This window comes from Hippocampus bargibanti, linkage group LG04, assembly GCF_051943395.1.
Source record: "Hippocampus bargibanti isolate YZ-2025 linkage group LG04, ASM5194339v1, whole genome shotgun sequence".
Taxonomy (NCBI): domain Eukaryota; kingdom Metazoa; phylum Chordata; class Actinopteri; order Syngnathiformes; family Syngnathidae; genus Hippocampus; species Hippocampus bargibanti.
This window is the reverse complement of record NC_142737.1, coordinates 30930645-30949335: the sequence shown is the minus strand read 5'-3', so window position 1 is coordinate 30949335 and position 18691 is coordinate 30930645. Positions and strand designations below refer to the sequence as shown.

At 47.3% G+C, this 18691-nt stretch overlaps 1 protein-coding gene across 1 annotated transcript in view; it reads left to right on the top strand.

Annotated features, from left to right (window-relative positions):
• The first annotated feature begins 5536 nt into the window (after positions 1-5536).
• The window catches only part of oclnb (occludin b), a 43367-nt gene continuing 30212 nt past the window's right edge, over positions 5537-18691 (top strand). Inside the window, exons 1-2 of the mRNA XM_088995111.1 lie at positions 5537-5648; positions 14403-14476. Of these exons, the coding sequence (XP_088851237.1) occupies positions 14427-14476 (50 nt within the window). The 5' untranslated portion in view covers positions 5537-5648; positions 14403-14426. The remainder of the gene's footprint in view (positions 5649-14402; positions 14477-18691) is intronic.

Below are 18691 nucleotides of genomic sequence, written 5' to 3'. Positions count from 1 at the left end.
CCTGCTTGGGGGCCGGTTCTGGCCCGCGGGTCGTATCTTTGACATCCCTGGTCTATATCAACCAGTCGTTTTTTTCCCCAACAAATTGAACCCTCAATCTTCTGATGTTGACATTTATCACACGTTTCAATGGCAGTTTTCACATCATCAATTTTCAAATGCAACACATTAATTCAAACCTCAAAACATCATTGTTTTTACACTTTAACTTTACCAAAGCATCCCGTCTTCACATTTCTTCCCACTGAGGCAATGATGAATTATAGACCTTGTCTTTTTTGCTATATTAGCTGCCCAAGCGAGGCAGTCAAAAATCAACAATATACAAAAACATTCCAGATTAAAAGGGCAAATCACAAATAACATACCTTCCCACATACCCAAAAATAATTTCTAACTATTCATCGTATTGTTTGCTTCAGTTTAGACCATATTTTCTCGAACCATCATAATCCTTCTACATGTATCAATATCAATCACAATTCTACACAACACACATTCCAATAGAATGCCATCCATTACGAATATGATTTTTGTCTCTCTCTTTCCTGTAAAATTCTAACTCACATTACCCCTACCCTGAAATCTAAAAACCGATACTTTGGGACTTTTTACGGACCCAACCCGCATTTTCCTCTGTACAAAAATGCGGTCCGTGTCAAAATAATTTTGGCAGTTTTCTTGCCTTCCGGCACTTCTCTTGCTTCCAACCATATGGCCATAATATGCTAAATTTGCCCTTCGCCCAATCTTTATATTTTAATAACGTTTTAATTCAGCCAGCATCTCTTTCAGAATAAGGTTATTCACCTCTTTTAATAAACACAATTATATCATTAATTCATCAACGTTATTTCGGCACCTCAGATCGAAGGCAGTTTGATTTTGAATGTCCGAGTAGGATTGACCACATTCCAACACGTCCGTCAGAAACAAGCGTGTTGTCAACTTCTATACATTCGGGGCGCCCCTAAATACTGCCTGAAAGCTGTGGCCCGAAACGCGCATCGCGCTACCCCCCCCCCCTTTTTTATTGCTTCAATGAATTTGGTCCAGTTCTTCAACGCATAGGGCGGACTCTATAACTGGGTTCGTTCAGTAGGACAGCAATTCAAATTTACATTTGTGGTTTCTCCTTCTTCAACCCTCGATCGGGTGAGGAGAACTTGCATATTGCATCTACAAAAGTCTGCTGTTTGAATCCCACTGTATATTACATGAATTACAACACGTTATCGCAATTCCAATCACACTCAGATGCGCTCACGGCTGAAAACAACTGGCGCTTCACTCACAGACAGTCAAGCTCGAAGCTTTACTCACAGACCCGCATGCCAACACAATGACTCACACAGGCACCGACACACAGAGACAAGGGTGATCAGTCCTTGTATATTTTCTCCTCATCGCCCCTGAGATTTTTCCTCTGCTTGCGAGTAACATGCCTCCTGCTAGCAATAGCCTTCTCGAGTAACATGCCTAGTGCTGGCAACAACCTTCTGACACATCTGCTGTAAATTAGCCTTTTTGCACTCCAGCAATGTTATTTTGGTTTGTAACATCTGATTCTCTAACTTTATCAACTTCTCCTCTTAATTTCAACGTTTCATGCTCCAAGCTAGTGTATTTTTCTGTCTGAATTTTCCATGCCTGTGCGCATGCCCACATGCACTTAACTTGGTTTTACCACTGCCCCAGACAAAACCAAATCATCATCATTAATCAAATCATGAACACCAGGGGGCTTTTCGACCCATGTCTCCGGAGCGGAGTTACCGGCTTGCAACAACTTATCTGCTACTGCTTTCCACGGCGCTGCCCCCTGTCACGTTTTGCGAGGTGGTGATGGCGGGTTCGGATCCCAAAAAGCAGGCAGGAGGGAGCAGGAGGTTGTTTGACAAATTGTATTAAAATAAAGTCAGCAGGAACAAAATGTAAAACATCAAAATGATCTGAATGGAAAAAATACAAAGTAGCAAAAGAAAACCAAGTGTAAAAGTCCGCCAAGGTTAAACAAACACGTACACAATGCATGCTGCAACCAAGCAGCAAACAAACAATGAATCGGCACCGGATGATCGTGCCAGGTGTCCTTTTAAATGTCATTGATTATAACGACCAGCACCTGCGAGGCTGCCGGCAGGGCTGACGTCGCTACCCGCTGGTCGCCAATCTGATCGGGACGACCAGCACCTGTGCAGGTGCAGGCGGGGCCGACAGCGCCCCCCGTTGGTCGCCAACCAGATCATGACACCCCCCAACTCTGCTCTCCGCGGCGGGCTCAAACATTTCTCTCACTGAGTCTCCAGTGAGCCATATGAGTCAGCTCAGGACACCAATAACCATTTCTTTCTTCACCAAGTTAGCAGACTTGATGGTATATGTACACGAAAAGCAGAGGGTTCATTTATCATATATATACGTTTAAGATTAACTGGCTGCTAATTATCTGTGTAGCCCTGATGCAATGTGGAATTTCATTCCAAAATCCATGTTTTCCTGACTTGGTGGTCTGTCTTTCTTGCTGAAATGTAATTATTATTATAATTATAATAAATATCAAAGTTTTATTAGCCTGGTGCCTAATGTATAACCATTCTTTCTCTCCACATTCATGTATGATCTGGAATAACTATCATATTTTGTACAAAAACAAATCACTGTTTTTGTCGAGATGGATTTACTTGGGTATCATTTATGTAAAGCAACTTTTTAACACAAACAATAATTTAATGAACTATTCTGAGTTTCTCAATACGCATCAAATCCCTGTGACCCCTAAGGACTTTGCCATCGTTATGGATGCCATCCCAAGTGGTATCATAAGCCTGTTCAAGGGTCACTCCGCTACGCCTGACAGACCACCGCCAATTCCAGTGACAGAAACCACCCTGGGGAAACTGTTTCTCATCAATTGCTCGAAATCGGAACCGTGCAATTAGACATTTGTTTCAAAAATCTTTTGTGACGGTTCCTTACATTGTTCATCACTGGAAAACGTATGTCCCAAATATCCCATGGGAAAAGGTTTGGACCCTCCCATATAATTTTTTCATCACAAACAAACAAAGAAATAACCTACAAAGTTTTGCACCGTTGCTATCCTGTTGAACATAAGAATCGGTCTTTACAGGATATATCTTGTACATTTTGTGAAGCTGAGCCTGAAACTGCAACTCACCTCTTCTGGACTTGTCCCGAATGTCACGTCCGCTCGAGGAGTGGTTACAGGACTCGAGGGACGACGGAAAGTGGTTAAGGTCGGATCCAAAATATACGGTGGAGACAGTGATTCCAAAAGTCTTTACTGAGACACATATGGCATGAACAGAAAATAAGGCAAGGTAGAGGGAAACGACAAAAAACAGCCCTGCGTGCGGAGGGGTGACAGGGAACTTCCTGGAATACACCGACAACAACTGAACGGTAGGGGTGGCTTTTATAGCCAGAAGGCACAATTAAGGAAATGGGGAACAGGTGCGTGAGTCAGGAGAGCCAGGAAGGGAGGTGCCCGCTCCAAGGAGCAGCGGAGGAAGAGACAGGAGGGGAGGGGAATGCTCCTGGCGTCGACGACACCGAAACTACTCGCTTCTGGAAACACTGTCAAATATGTTCAAAGTAAAATCACTTCTCAGTTCATATTTCACTACAAAGACATGCTGTTTGGATATTACAACAAAACCAACGATAAATATTTTATTATTAATTTATTAGTTTTTCTTGCCAAACATCATATTCATAAATATGTCATCATAGTCATCAAAGCAGCCAAGGACACTTTACAATTAAAACACCAATGTCAAAGTCAAGGCCCGGGGGCCAAATCCGGGCCGCCACATCATTTTATTCAGCCAGCCAAAGCAAATCAAGCACCATGATGCTTGCTAAACTCCGAACCCAAATTTCACATGTTCCCATGCAAACCACCAAGTTATTATTCTTTACATCTGATTTAAGGACTACAGTAGTTATTAATTTGTTTTGCGCTCTAAATTTAAAAGTGGAGGGGATTAGACATTTTAATGGTTTGCCCATCGTTATCCCTGGACCAAATAAACACTGGGGGAAACTAGAGCACCCCAGCGATGAAAAGGTCGCTTGCTTTAGGAATCCAAAGCAAGCGACAGAGACAATAGATCAGTGTAGATTGTTTAATAGACAAACTGAAGGCGCTGGTTCCAAAGCGGACCAGAATAAATACAAAATAAATATGACAGATGTGAAAGTATGGGCAAAAAAAGGACCCGCGTACCACACAAACGGACAATAAAATAACCAACACTCGAAAGTGCGACGAGCAACAATCCTGAGTAGAATGAAATACTAACGGGGATTGGGGATGGCGAGGGGGGGGCACTGGCAGTAGCGAGGGAAAGGAAAGTGTAAGTTTACATTCCCAGATAAGCAGATGAAAATGGTATGGTAGGACCAAAGCACAATTGTCACGTTTTGCGAGGTGGTGGTGGTGGCGGGTGCGGATCCCAAAAAGCAGGCAGGAGGGAGCAAGAGGTTGTTTGACAAATTGCATTAAAATAAAGGTCAGCAGGAACAAAATGTAAAACATCAAAATGATCTGAACAGAAAAAAGTATCAAAAGAAAACCAAGTGTAAAAGTCCGCCAAGGTTTAACAAACACATGCACAGCATACAATGCATGCAATTGCAGACAAAGCATGCAGCAAACAATGAACCGACACCGGATGGTCGTGCCGGGAGTCCTGATTATTGCCTGAGTCACTGATTAAAACGACCAGCACCTGCGAGCCTGCAGGCAGGGCTGACGTCGCTCCCCGTTGGTCGCCAATCCGAACGTGGCAGTCCGCCACTGATCGGGACGACCAGCACCTGTGCAGGTGCAGGCGGGGCCGACAGCGCCACCCGTTGGTCGCCAACCAGATCATGACAACAATAAAGGCCCACAGTAAGCGCATAGCAGATGTACATCATTTGATACGGACAAGAAAAAAACCATCACAACAAACTGGATTTTACTGGATAATGTAGAAAGTAAAACTGAAAAACAAAAATGTAACTTGATGTCTATCTTACCACTTGTCAATCTCCAACCATTAAAAATTGGCCTTTAACACTGGCTATATATCAAGCTGGCTTCATTATTATATATTTTTTTTATCGAGCATCTTCCTGGTTTTCAAAAATTGCATTCATGCTCTCAAATATTTGCCCATAACGACACGATTGTAAACTTGTTTCCATATTGCATGTCTTGAGATCCTGAATAAGTCAATTTCTGTTTAGTTTGGTTTTTTTAAATACCAAATGAGGCATTGTTGTTGATGATGATGATGCCATCATTACCTTTCAGTAGACCTCGTTTAATTCCAATTATTTTGAGCCGTTATGTACGTATGAAAAACCAAACAAAACGTTAACAATAGAGCAGCTGGTGGAATGCAAACATTGCTTCGATGTTTTTTTGTTTCATGTCAAATTGATGACGCCACAAGATCACTGTGCTGTTGCGTTGATGTGACAGGGACGAACAGGTTAGTCCAGTAGCATTAAGGAGGAGCAAGTATCATGAGTCACACCTTGAAATCCCTTTTTCCCCTCAGGTACACAGCACAAATATCATTCTTCGCGAGGTCATTGGGATTTTGGTACAGCATACAGGAGACCGACGGAAGGTGAGTTTTACCATAATTTGCTCAATCTTGTTAGATGACGTAGAGCACAGAAAATCTCAAATTAACATAAACATAAAGCAACTCGTGGCAGCACGCCACTGTCGATTAGCTGAAGAAGATATTCGTAGATGGTTTAATCGGCTGTTTAATCACGTATAAGTAACCCAATTTAGGATTTAGTGAATGCCTCCAAAGTGATTGATCTTGGTGGACCGCATTGAACTCGTGGACCGCATTCCATCTCGGCCAACGGTCATATCAAGAAAGACAAAGACCATTGTTTTGATGTTGCTTAGTATTTGAACTAGGAATAAATAATTGAAAATTTGGACGATTGAACTTTTAAGTATTTCACACAGTTACATATTTTTTTCTTGATTAGACATTCATACAGCCAATAAGAATAAACAAATCACTATATAATATAATATATATATAATGTAGCCACAAGGGGGCACAAGCCAGTGTCTTATTGTGCCGGTCCCAAGCCCGGATAAATACAGAGGGTTGTGTCAGGAAGGGCATCCGACGTAAAAAAAAATTGCAAAAAAAATTGCCAAAACAATTATGCGAATCAAACCTCTGAATCCCATACCGGATCGGTCGAGGCCCGGGTTAACAATGGCCGCCATTGGTACTGTTGACCTTCAGGGTGCCAGTGGAAAATTGACTACTGTTGGCCGAAGAAGGAGAGGAGGGAGGTGTGCCCGGAGGAAAAGAGAGAAATGGAACGTCAAGAGTATAGAACTAAGAGTAGGAACTTTGAATGTAGGAACAATGACAGGTAAAGGTAGAGAGCTGGTTGACATGATGCAGAGAAGGAAGGTAGACATACTGTGTGTCCAGGAGACCAGGTGGAAAGGGAGTAAGGCTAGAAGCTTAGGGTCAGGGTTTAAGTTGTTCTATCATGGTGAAGACAGAAAGAGAAATGGAGTTGGGGTTATCTTAAAAGAGGAGTGTGTTAGGAATGTCTTAGAAGTAAAAAGAGTCTCAGATAGAATGATGAGTCTGAAGCTAGAAATTGAAGGTGTGATGTTCAATGTTGTTTGTGGGTATGCCCCACAAGTAGGATGTGAGCTGGCGGAGAAGGAGACATTTTGGTTGGACTTTGATAAAGTCATACAGAACATCCCGAGAAGTGAGAGGGTTGGAATTGGTGGAGACTTCAGTGGACATGTTGGGGCAGGAAACAAAGATGATGAGGAGGTGATGGGCAGGGTTGGACTCCAGATGAGGAACGCCGAAGGACAGATGGTGGTTGACTTTGCTAAGAGAATGGAAATGGCTATTGTGAATACTTTCTTTCAGAAGAGACTGGAACATCGGGTGACCTACAAGAGTGGAGGCAGAAGTACACAGGTAGACTACATTTTGTGTCAACGACGCCATCTAAAGGAAATCAGTGACTGCAAAGTAGTGGTTGGTGAGAGTGTAGCCAGACAACATAGGTTGGTGGTGTGTAGAATGACGCTGGCAGTGAAGAAGATGAAGGACCCAAAGGCTGAAGTGAGGACAAAATGGTGGATGTTGAAAAAGGAAGAGTGTTGCATGACATTTAGGAAGGAGGTAAGACAAGCACATGGTGGGCAAGAGGTCCTTCCAGATGACTGGCAAACTACAGCGAAGATAATCAGAGACACAGGTAGGAAAGTACTTGGTGTATCGAGTGGGAGAAAGGTAGATAAGGCGACTTGGTGGTGGAATAGGGAGGTGCAGGAGTGTATACAGAGAAAGAGGTTAGCAAAGAAGAAGTGGGACACTGAGAGGACGGACGAGAGTAGACAGCAGTACAAGGAGATGCAGCGCACGGTTAAAGTAAAGGTGGCAAAGGCCAAACAAGAGGCCTATGATGACTTGTATGCTCGGCTGGAAAGCAAGGAAGGAAGCAAGGAGACTGATCTTTACAGGCTGGCGAGACAGAGAGACAAAGATGGTAAGGACCTGCAGCAGGTTCGGGTGATTAAGGATAGAGATGGCAATGTATTAACAGGTGCCAGTAGTGTGATGGCAAGATGGAAGGAGTACTTTGAAGAATTGATGAATGGGGAAAATGAGAAGGAACAAAGAGTAGAAGACGTGACTGTTGTGGACCAAGACGTAGCAAACATTAGCAAGGATGAAGTGAAGAGGGCGCTGAAGAGGATGAAGGGGGGAAAGGCACTCGGGCCTGATGATTTACCAATGGAGGTATGGAAGTGCCTTGGAGAGGTGGCGGTGGTGTTCCTGACTGGGTCAACAAGATCTTAGATGGTGAACAAATGCCTGAAGAATGGAGACAAAGTGTACTCGTGCCCATTTTTAAGAACAGGGGAGATGTGCAGAGTTATACTACCCACAGAGGAATAAAGTTGATGAGCCATACAATGAAACTCTGGGAAAGAGTAGTTGAAGCGAGACTAAGAGCAGAAGTGAACATTTGTGAGCAGCAGTATGGGTTCATTCCAAAAAAGAGTACGACAGATGCAGTGTTTGCTTTAAGAATGCTGATAGAGAAGTACAGAGAAGGTCAGAAGGAATTGCATTGTGTCTTTGTAGATCTGGAGAAAGCATACGACAGGGTGCCCAGAGAAGAGCTGTGGCGTTGCATGAGGAAGTCTGGAGTGACGGAATAGTATGTCAGAGCGGTGCAAGACATGTATCATGGAGAAAATTGTCAGGTGTGATGTGTGATAGAAGGGTTTCACCTAGGATGAAAGGAAAAGTGTATAAAACATGGTGAGACCAGCCATGATGTTTGGACTGGAGACATTGCCACTGAAGAAAAGACAGGAAGCAGAGCTGGAGGTAGCAGAGCTGAAGATGTTAAGGTTTTCTTTGGGAGTGACCAGGTTGGATAGGATCAGGAATGAGTACATTAGAGGGACAACTCAGAGAGGCCAGACTGAGATGGTTTGGACATGACTATATCGGGAGAAGGATGCTGAGCCTTGAACTGCCAGGCAGGAGACCGAGAGGAAGACCGAAGAGTAGGTTTATGGATGTGGTCAAAGAGGACATGAAGGTAGCTGGTGTGAAAGAAGAGGATGCACAAAACCGGGATAGATGGAGGACATTGAATCACTGTGGCGACCCCTGAAGGGATAAGCCGAAAGGAAAAGAAGAAGAAGAAGACACCTTCAAAGAAGTACAGATGACCGCTCAAGAAACCTTTTCATCGATACATAATTGATGGATTTGAATTCCTGCCACCTGCGTGCCAAGTGAAACATGTACCACCTGGATGAAATGGCAAACTGCAAGTGTGAGTTCACGATGTTAATGCTCGAAACAAATCCAATCCAAATTTTCTGATTTTAATGTGTGCTCATTGACTTGCACATTTTTATGTATGTGTATGTTCTACAAATTCCTTGTATGTTCTACATACTTGGCAATAAAGATGATTCTGATTCTGATTAATCTAGAATTTAAAGAGCATATACCTTACACCTTTTTCTCTCTCTATTTCAATATTTTAATTATGTCTATTTTTGTTGTAGATAAAAGAACGACCACAAATTCATCATCATTTTTATTTTAATTCAGAATCAGTGAAGTTCATTATTACAGTATTTTTATTGTCCTGTGTTCACACTGAAAACTATATATTTGGGAATTATTAACCCTAGTCTTACGGATTGAGGTTTACACGGGCTTCTGAAATGTTTTCAGTTATGAGTTTTAAGACTGCGGTAAAATGTCAGAAAATCATTGAATTTTTCTAACTCAAAACTGAAATCCATGAATGTATTTTTTGCTTAAAATACATAGACAATTTGTCTACTTTCATGGAGGACGACGGAAATCAAAAGGTATTCACGTTAGAGAGACAAAAATTAAAAAAATATATATTTTTGTCTTTTGCGATCTCCATCTCTGCCTCCTTCAGCGGCACTGTCCCAAGTCCCAACAGCATGACTGGTCTCACCTCAGGTTTATATACAGTACCTTTCCTTTCATCTTAGCTAAAACTCTTGCATTGTGGCGAGCACTAGGACCAGGCATCTCACCCAGCAGATGCACGGGAGGGGGCGGGTTTATGTCACATATATTTCACTGCATTTTCAATTTGAGTTAGATCCACTTGTTAGCCGTTGGAATAAACACGTCTCCACATTCAGTCGTGCGTGCTGCTTCCTCAACGGCTACACTGGTGACACAGACGTTGGAAATGTTCATGGAAACAGACGAAGATGTGTCTTCTACGGCGAAGCTGCCCGAGTTCTGGCACAGCGATCCGGCTTCGTGGTTCCAGCATGAGGGAGCATTTTTCCACCTACGAGTCATCACGGCGGATGAGCCGAAATATTAGCTGGTCGTGGCGTCTCTCAACGAGCAGAATACTCGTTGTGTGCTGCTGCTCAAACACCTGCTGATCAGAAGGTTCACGTTATCGGCCTCTGAAAGAGCAGACAGGCTTCTTTCCCTTCCCGGACTCGGCGACGGAACAGAAGTGGATCTCATGGATAATATGCTGTCGTTCTTAAGTTCGGATGAGGCCAGATTCCTTTTCCCCTATATATTTCTCCGTGAGCTACCAGCCTCAGCGCGCGCAGCGCTAGCTAACTCAACGTGCTTAGCCACCAGCGACTATCAAGGTTTGGCTGAAGAAGCGGATCGAGTGCTTCTGGCGACACGGCGGTTCGCCGTGCAAAGCGTGACGGCCGAACCCCTCGGTGAAGGGGCATCGAGCATCAATCCGACCGATGTGGCCGGAGTGGGATCGCAGAAGCGGCGTGGGCAAGCCATCTGCTTTTTCCATCAGCAGTTTGGCGCCAAGATTTGACACTGCGTACCCCCCTGCTCCTACGAGGCTCCGGGAATCTCCAACACCCGGCACCCAGTAGCAGCCGTGGGCGCCGGCAACGAAAGTGAGCTGCTTTTCATCACGGACTCCTCGTCAGGTAGACATTTTCTTGTGGACAGCGGGGCACAAGTAAGCCTGCTGACGGCCACCGCCGCCGACAAGACGGCAGGTGGGTGCGGGCCTCCCCTGTGCGCAGCTAATGGCTCGCCCATCGGCAACTTTGGCTCCAGGTCGGTGACTGTGCGCTTCCATGGACGGGAATTCAAGTGGAACTTTATTGTTGCCTTGATGACAGTTCCGATAATCGGCGCAGATTTTTTATGTGCTCCCAGACTACATGTGGACATTGCTAACCGTCGTTTGATTGATGGCATCTCTTTCGCGACTTTCCCGTGTGAGGCTGGAGGGCAAATTATTTAACGTCAAGTAACGTTTATGAACGTCTGCTGACCGATTTCCCGTCGTTAACTACCCCCGCCTTTTCCAATTCCAATACGAAACACAGGGTAGAGCAATTCATCCCCACAGTCGACCCGCCAGTCTTTGCCCATGCTCGTCGCGGCAAAATTGGCAATGGTGAAAGGAGAATTCGCGACGATGGAGCGTTGTGAGGCGTTCCAACAGCCCGTGTGCCTCACGCCGTTACACATGGTGCCCAAACGTGACGGTTCTTGGTGGCCGTGCGGTGATTTGCGTCGGCTTAATAACATAACCACACATGACCGTTACCCCATCCTGCACATTCAAGATTTTTCTGCTTGTTTGGCTGGCGCCTGGATCTTTTCTAAAGTAGATCTAGTTCGCGGTTATCACCAGGTGCCGGTACGGGCAGAGGATGTGCCAAAAAACTGCGGTGATAACCCCCTTTGGCCTCTTTTAATTTCTCCGCATGCCTTTTGGCCTCAAGGGGGCGGTACAGACCTTTCAAAGACTGATGGACTCGTTCTTGCGAGGCCTCGATTTTGTATTTGTCAATCGAGATGACATCCTTGTGGCCAGCCCTTCACCGGAGAAACACTTGTCGCACTTAACTAAGCTTTTCAAGCGTCTTGATTCGCACTGCCTTATCGGTAACCCTGTAAAGTGCCAATTTGGTCTGTCCAAGATCGATTTCTTGGGGCACCGCATTTCTCCACAGGGCGCCATCCCCTTACCCGCCAAAGTGCAGGCAGTAGTGGATTTCCCCGCCCGGCCACAGTTAAGGCTCTGCAGGAGTTTTTGGGCATGATCAATTTTTAGCACCGGTTTCTTCCTCACGCAGCCGACCTCCTACAACCCCTCTAGTCGCCTTGAGAAAAAGGAAGGCTAATGACCCTGTCGAGTGGGCCCCGCAACTAGCACAATCCTTTCAACGAGCCAAGGAAGCTCTCGCGGGTGCAACTCTTCTGTTCCACCCGATCTCAACCGCACAGGTGGCATTGATTACCGATGCGTCTGATGTTGCCGTAGGGGCAGTGGTTGAGCAGCTTGTGGAGAAGGAATGAAAGCCCCTTCCATTTTCAGTCGGAAGCTGCAAGATAACGAACGCAAGTATATTGTTTTCGACAGAGAGTTGTTAGCACTCTATCTTGCAACGCGCCATTTTTGTTTCCTCCTCGAGGGGCGCCGGTTCACCGCATATGTGGATCACAAACCACTCATATTCGGCATGTCGTAGGTGACTGAACCGCGGCCGGCCCGACAGCAACGGCATTTAGCGGCCATTTCGGAATTCACAACAGACATTCAGCACGTGGACGGCAAATGTAACCCTGTGGCCGATTGCTTGTCACGCGCGATCGTGTGTCCAGTCCAGTTCGGGGTGGATTTTACAGAGATGGCCACCGCGATCGATCCGGACATCCACGAACTCAAGGCAGCAGGCACGGCCCTGAAACTTGAGGCGGTGGCACTGTGTGAAGGGGGTCCCGCTCTCCTCTGCGATGTGTCTACGGGTCACACTCGTCCCGTGGTTCCGCAGGAGTGGCGTCTGCGAATTTTTGATTCTATTCATTCCCTCTCACACCCTGGCATCAGTCAAACTACTTGGGGCCAAGTTTGGGGCCAAAGTCCACAGGCACACCCGTGTAAGCATGGAAAATTTTCCAATTCTGTCCTGGAGATTTGACCACATTCATGTGGATCTGGTCGGGCCATTCCCTCCTTCGCTGGGTTGCACACATCTCACTCCTTCGCTGGGTTGCACACATCTCACTATGGTCGATCGGCCCACAAGGTGGCCGGAAACAGTCCCCCTGTCCTCCACGACCTCGGCAGATATTGCCCGCGCATTTCTGTCATCCTGGGTTGCACGTTTCGGCACGCCATCCGATATCACTTTGGACAGGGGCCCCCAGTTTGTGTCCGAGCTCTGGTCAGCCATGGCGCAGTCCTTGGGTATGCAGGTACATCGCACTATGGCCTACCACTCGCAGGCTAACGGGATGTCTGAACGTTTCCACTGGTGACCTTAAGCCGCGCTACGGGCCGCACTATCGGACAGTAACTGGGTCGACCGGCTTCCGTGGGTCCTGCTCGGGTTATGTTTGGCCCCAAAAGAAGACCTTAACGCCGCTCCAGCAGAGTTAATGTACGGTCAGCAACTCTGCGTTCCTGGTGAATTTCTGCCTGAAGCTTCGGGTACACGTTCTTTCCCCCTTTTGCCAGGAGAGCCCCAGACTCCAGCACCATATCACCGCTGCGTCCCCAAAATATTTGTTCCGTCTGCTCTTAGGTCAGCCCGGTTTGTCTTTGTGCGTCACGATGCCCACCGCTCTCCCCTCCGGCCGCCGTACGATAGCCCTTTTAGAGTGCTCGAACACGGTGAAAAGAGTTTTGTGCTCGATATGGGCGGGCGAAGGGAAGGCATTTCAATAGACAGGCTAAAACCAGCTCATTTAGTTGCGGGCGAGGACATTTCGTCGGCCCAGATTCCATGTCGCGGACGCCGTCCGAAACCTGCAGCCTCACCGCGCCATGCCAGGGTCGAGTGTCGTTCCCCCACCAGGTCTCACCCGGATCACCTGCCCGAATGAGTTCACCTTCACTACCGAACGACAGACTGCGTAGGCGTTGTGGCAGGCTGGTCAAGCCCCCTGCAACATTTTCACCTTGACCTTCCTTCTGGATGTTCTGGGGGGGGCTGTGTGGTGGGCACTAGGACCAGGCATCTCACCCAGCAGGTGCACGGGAGGGGGCGGGTTTATGTCACATATATTTCACTGCATTTTCTGTTTGAGTTAGATCCACTTGTTAGCCGTAGGAATAAACACGTCTCCACATTCAGTCGTGTGTGCTCCTTCCTCAATGGCTACAGTATCACACATCACACCTGACACTTTTCTCCAGCCATTCCACTTTGCTTTCAACAGTATCTTCACCTCTTTTCCACTCTCTGCGTTGCTCTGGACAGTTGACCCCAAGTACTTAAAATCTTCCATCTCATTCATCTCTTCTACCTCTAACCTCACATTTGTGTCATTTACACATACGTACACTGTCTTGTCATTTTTCTACTGCAATTTATTTGGGAATTTATGGCTATTCATTTTTTTTACTTTGGCTATTCATTTGATGTTGAAAGGGAGAGGTCGAGCGAAGCTCGTCAACTACTTTTTTTAAATTTCACAAGTCTTTTTTGTGCCTTTTTAAATAGAATTCATTGCAAAAAAAGTGTCATTGCAACAATTTATCCCAGCCATTTAAAAACTGACATAAGTGACCCTTGACTCTTTTGCTGGATTTCACTGTTTACCTGTTTTCTGTGTTTGGTCATGTGACATCAATTTCAGTTAACAGCATAGGGTGGTACCAAATAAAAAGGCAAAGTCCTGGACTTATGAAAGTTGATCAATGGGATTAATTATTCTTCCGAAAAGCAATATTAATGAGAAAACTGTGTTTAAACTAATGGGAACACAAATATATTTTTCCAAATATTTTTTTTCTCTTGAGTGACCCTTCAATGAACGTGTGTAATTTTGTTGTAGGGTGCATTCTAAGTGGACTTCACAATGCCGCACGATAACAGCATCCCTCCATATCAACCAAATGGCAGCAAACAGTGAGTCTATTATTTTACATATTATGATTTAATTTTGTCGTCGGTGAAGACACATGTCCTGAGTCTGGGTGTGCGCAGAGGGAATATGTGGCTGGTTTTGACACTTGCTTTGGGTGTATTGCCTGGCCAAAAATGTTTGCTGTCCACTGACATTTTTTTTTGTTAATGAGAGTGGGGGCGGGTGGGAGCTTGTTGATGGCGAGGACCACTGTCCTTTTGGCACCCATGCTGCATATCTGAGGGCAGGGGTCCCAAACTCAATTTGGGACCCCTGCGATGATAGCCACATGACACTGGCATGTTGTTTCCCTGTTTGACTCTGTATTCAGCAACACAAGTAAAGCAGCAATGGCTGGATGTTTACACCTGTGTTTTACATATGTATTCAAGTTGGTGCAGGGTGCGGTCATGTGCCGCTGTAATCCGGGTTCTCCAAAGCTGTCAACCTTCAAATGAGACAGACCTAATTCTTTCGCACAGACTTACATATCCAGGCGGGGGCCCCAAACTATAGCGTCTTGCAGTACGCATTCGGCCTGCAAGTTTGAGTCCCCTGCCGTAGGGTGCAACTGCCCATGGGAAATGATCCAATTTCACATACCAGTCGTCAAAAAACAATTAGTTACATTCTTCTGTGTAAGCGTACAAAAGTGATCCATCCGGAAAAAGGGTTCTGCAGCAGTCATCTGTACTTCTTTGAAGGTGTCGAACGTTTCGGTCCTCATCCGAAGAGTTTCTGGGAGTAGTCTACAGCTCCCCCCACCTAATAGCAGGGACCTATCAGAGCAGAGGTCTGGCACTGCCTCTCTGTCCATTAGGGATATATATATATATATATATATATATATATATATATATATATATATATATATATATATATATATATATATATATACCCCTCCATGAGTCGTCACCTTACCGTGGTGGAGGGATTTGTGTGTCCCAATGATCCTAGGAGCTAGGTTGTCTGGGGCTTCATGCCCCTGGTAGGGTCACCCATGGCAAACAGGTCCTGGGTGAGGGACCAGACAAAGTACGACTCAGAAGACCCCATATGATGAAAAAGAGAAATGGATTTAGTTTTCCCTTGCCCGGACGCGGGTCACCGGGGCCTCTCTCTGGAGCCAGGCCTGGAGATGGGGCTCGTTGGCGAGCGCCTGGTGGCCGGGCCTACACCCATGGGGCCTGGTCGGGCTCAGCCCGAAGAGGAAACGTGAGTCCCCCTTCTCAAGGGCTCACCACCCATGGGAGGGGCCAGAGGGGTCGGGTGCAATGTAAGCTGGGCAGCAGCCAAAGGCGGGGACCCTGGCGGTCCGACCCTCGACTGCAGAAGCTAGCTCTGGGGACGTGGAATGTCACCTCTCTTACAGGGAAGGAGCCTGAGCTGGTGCACGAGGTTGAAAAGTTCCGACTAGACATAGTTGGGCTTGCCTCCACACACAGCCTGGGTTCCGGTACCAGCCCTCTCGAGAGGGGTTGGACTCTCTTCCACTCTGGAGTTGCCCACGGTGAGAGGCGTAGAGCAGGTGTCGGCATACTTATTGCCCCCCGACTCGCTGCCTGTACATTGGGATTCACCCCAGTAGACGAAAGGGTTGCTTCCCTCCGCCTTCAGGTGGGGGACGGGTTCTGACTGTTGTCTGTGCATATGCACCAAACAGCAGTTCAGTGTCCCCATCCTTTTTGGAGACCTTAGGGGGTGTGCTGGAGAGCGCTCCCCCTGGGGACTCCCTTGTTCTGCTGGGCGATTTCAATGCTCATGTGGGCAATGACAGTGGGACCTGGAAGGGCGTGATTGGGAGGAATGCTTGCCCCCCGATCAGAACAGGAGTGGTGTCTTGTTATTAGACTTCTGTGCTCAACACGGATTGTCTATAACAAACACTTTATTCAAACATAAGGGTATCCATATGTGCACGTGGCGCCAGGACACCCTTGGTCGCGGTTCGATGATTGACTTTATAGTTGTATCATCGGATTTGCGGCCTCATGTTTTGGACACTCAAGTGAAGAGAGGGGCGGAGCTGTCAACTGATCACCACCTGGTGGTGAGTAGGCTCCGTTGGTGGGGGAAGATGCCAGTCCGACCTGGAAGACCCAAACGTGTTGTGAGGGTTTGTTGGGTACGTCTGGCAGAATCCCCTGTCAGAAGGAGTTTCAACTCCCACCTCCGGCAGAACTATACACATGTCCCGGGGGAGGTGGGGGACATTGAGTCCGAATGGACCATGCTCCGTACCTCCCTTGCTGAGGTGGCAAATCAGAGTTGCGGCCGTAAGGTGGTTGGTGCCTGTCGTGGCGGCAATCCCCGTACTCGCTGGTGGACACCAGTAGTAAGGGATGCCGTGAAGCTGAAGAAGGAGTCCTACCGGGCTTATATAGCCTGTGGGACTCCTGAGACAGCTGACACGTATCGACTAGCCAAGCGGAAGCAGTGCACCACTAACACTGTGTACAGTGAGAGTGGGGCGCTGCTGACTTCGACTCGAGACGTCGTGGACCGGTGGGCAGAGTACTTCGAAGACCTCCTCAACTCCACCAACACGCCTTCCTTGGAGGAAGCAGTGTCTTGGGACTCCGAGGTGGGCCCTCCGATCCTTGTGACTGAAGTCACCGAGGTGGTTAAAAAGCTCCTCGGTGGCAAGGCCCCGGGGGTGGATGAGATTCGACCGGAGTTCCTAAAGGATCTGGATGTTGTGGGGCTGACACGCCTCTGCAACATTGCGTGGTCATCGGGGAGAGTGCCTCTGGATTGGCAGACCGGGGTGGTGGTCCCCCTTTTTAAAAAGGGGGGCCAGAGGGTGTGTTCAAACTACAGAGGGATCACACTCCTCAGCCTCCCTGGAAAGGTCTATTCAGGGGTCCTAGAGGGGCGGGTCCGTCGGAAAGTCGAGCCTCAGATTGAGGAGGAACAGTGTGGTTTTCGTCCCGGCCGCGGAACAGTGGACCAGCTCTACACCCTTAGCAGGGTCCTCGAGGGCGCATGGGAATTCGCCCAACCACACTGTGTTTTGTGGACTTGGAGAAAGCGTTTGACCGTGTCCCTTGTGGAGTTCTGTGGAGGGTACTTCGGGAGTATGGGGTACAGGAGCGGCTGATACGGGCCGTTCGGTCCCTATGTGACCGATGTCAGAGTCTGGTTCGCATTGCCGGCAGTAAGTCGGAATCGTTTCCAGTGAGGGTTGGGCTGCCCTTTGTCACCGATTCTGTTCATAACCTTTATGGACAGAATTTCTAGGCGCAGCCGAAGCGTTGAAGGTTTCCGTTTTGGTAGCCTCAGTATAGCATCTCTGCTTTTTGCAGATGATGTTGTACTGTTGGGGCCTTCAAGTGGAGCTCTCCAACTCTCGCTTGAGCGTTTCGCAGCCGAATGTGAAGCGGCTGGGATGAGAATCAGCACCTCCAAATCTGAGACAATGGTTCTCAGTCGGAAAAGGGTGGAGTGCCCTCTCCGGGTCGGGGAGGAGATTTTGCCTCAAGTGCAGGAGTTTAAGTATCTGGGTGTCTTGTTCACGAGTGAGGGTGAAAGGGATAGAGAGGTCGACAGGCGGATCGGTGCGGCGTCTGCCGTGATGCGGACTTTGTACCGATCTGTCGTGGTGAAGAAGGAGCTGAGCCAAAAAGCAAAGCTCGCAATCTACCGGTCGATCTATGGTCCCAACTCTCATCTATGGTCACGAGCTATGGGTTGTGTCCGAAAGAACGAGATCCCGGATGCAAGCGGCCGAAATGAGCTTTCTCCGTCGGGTGTCCGGGCTCTCCCTTAGAGATAAGGTGAGAAGCTCGGTCATCCGGGAGGGGCTCAAAGTCGAGCCGCTTCTCCTCCACATCGAGAGGAGCCAGATGAGGTGGCTCGGGCATCTGATTAGGATGCCCCCGGGACGTCTCCCTCGTGAGGTGTTCCGGGCATGCCCCACTGGCAGGAGACCCCGGGGACGACCCAGAACACGCTGGAGAGACTATGTCTCCCAGCTGGCATGGGAACGCCTCGGGACCCGCCAGGACGAGCTGGAAGAAGTGGCTGAGGAGAGGGAAGTCTGGGCTTCCCTACTGAAGCTGCTGCCCCCGCGACCCGACCCCGGATAAGCGGCAGAAGCTGGATGGATATATATATATATATATATATATATATATATATATATATATATATATATATATATATATATATATATATATATATATATATATATATATAATTTTCCCAAGAATCTGGCC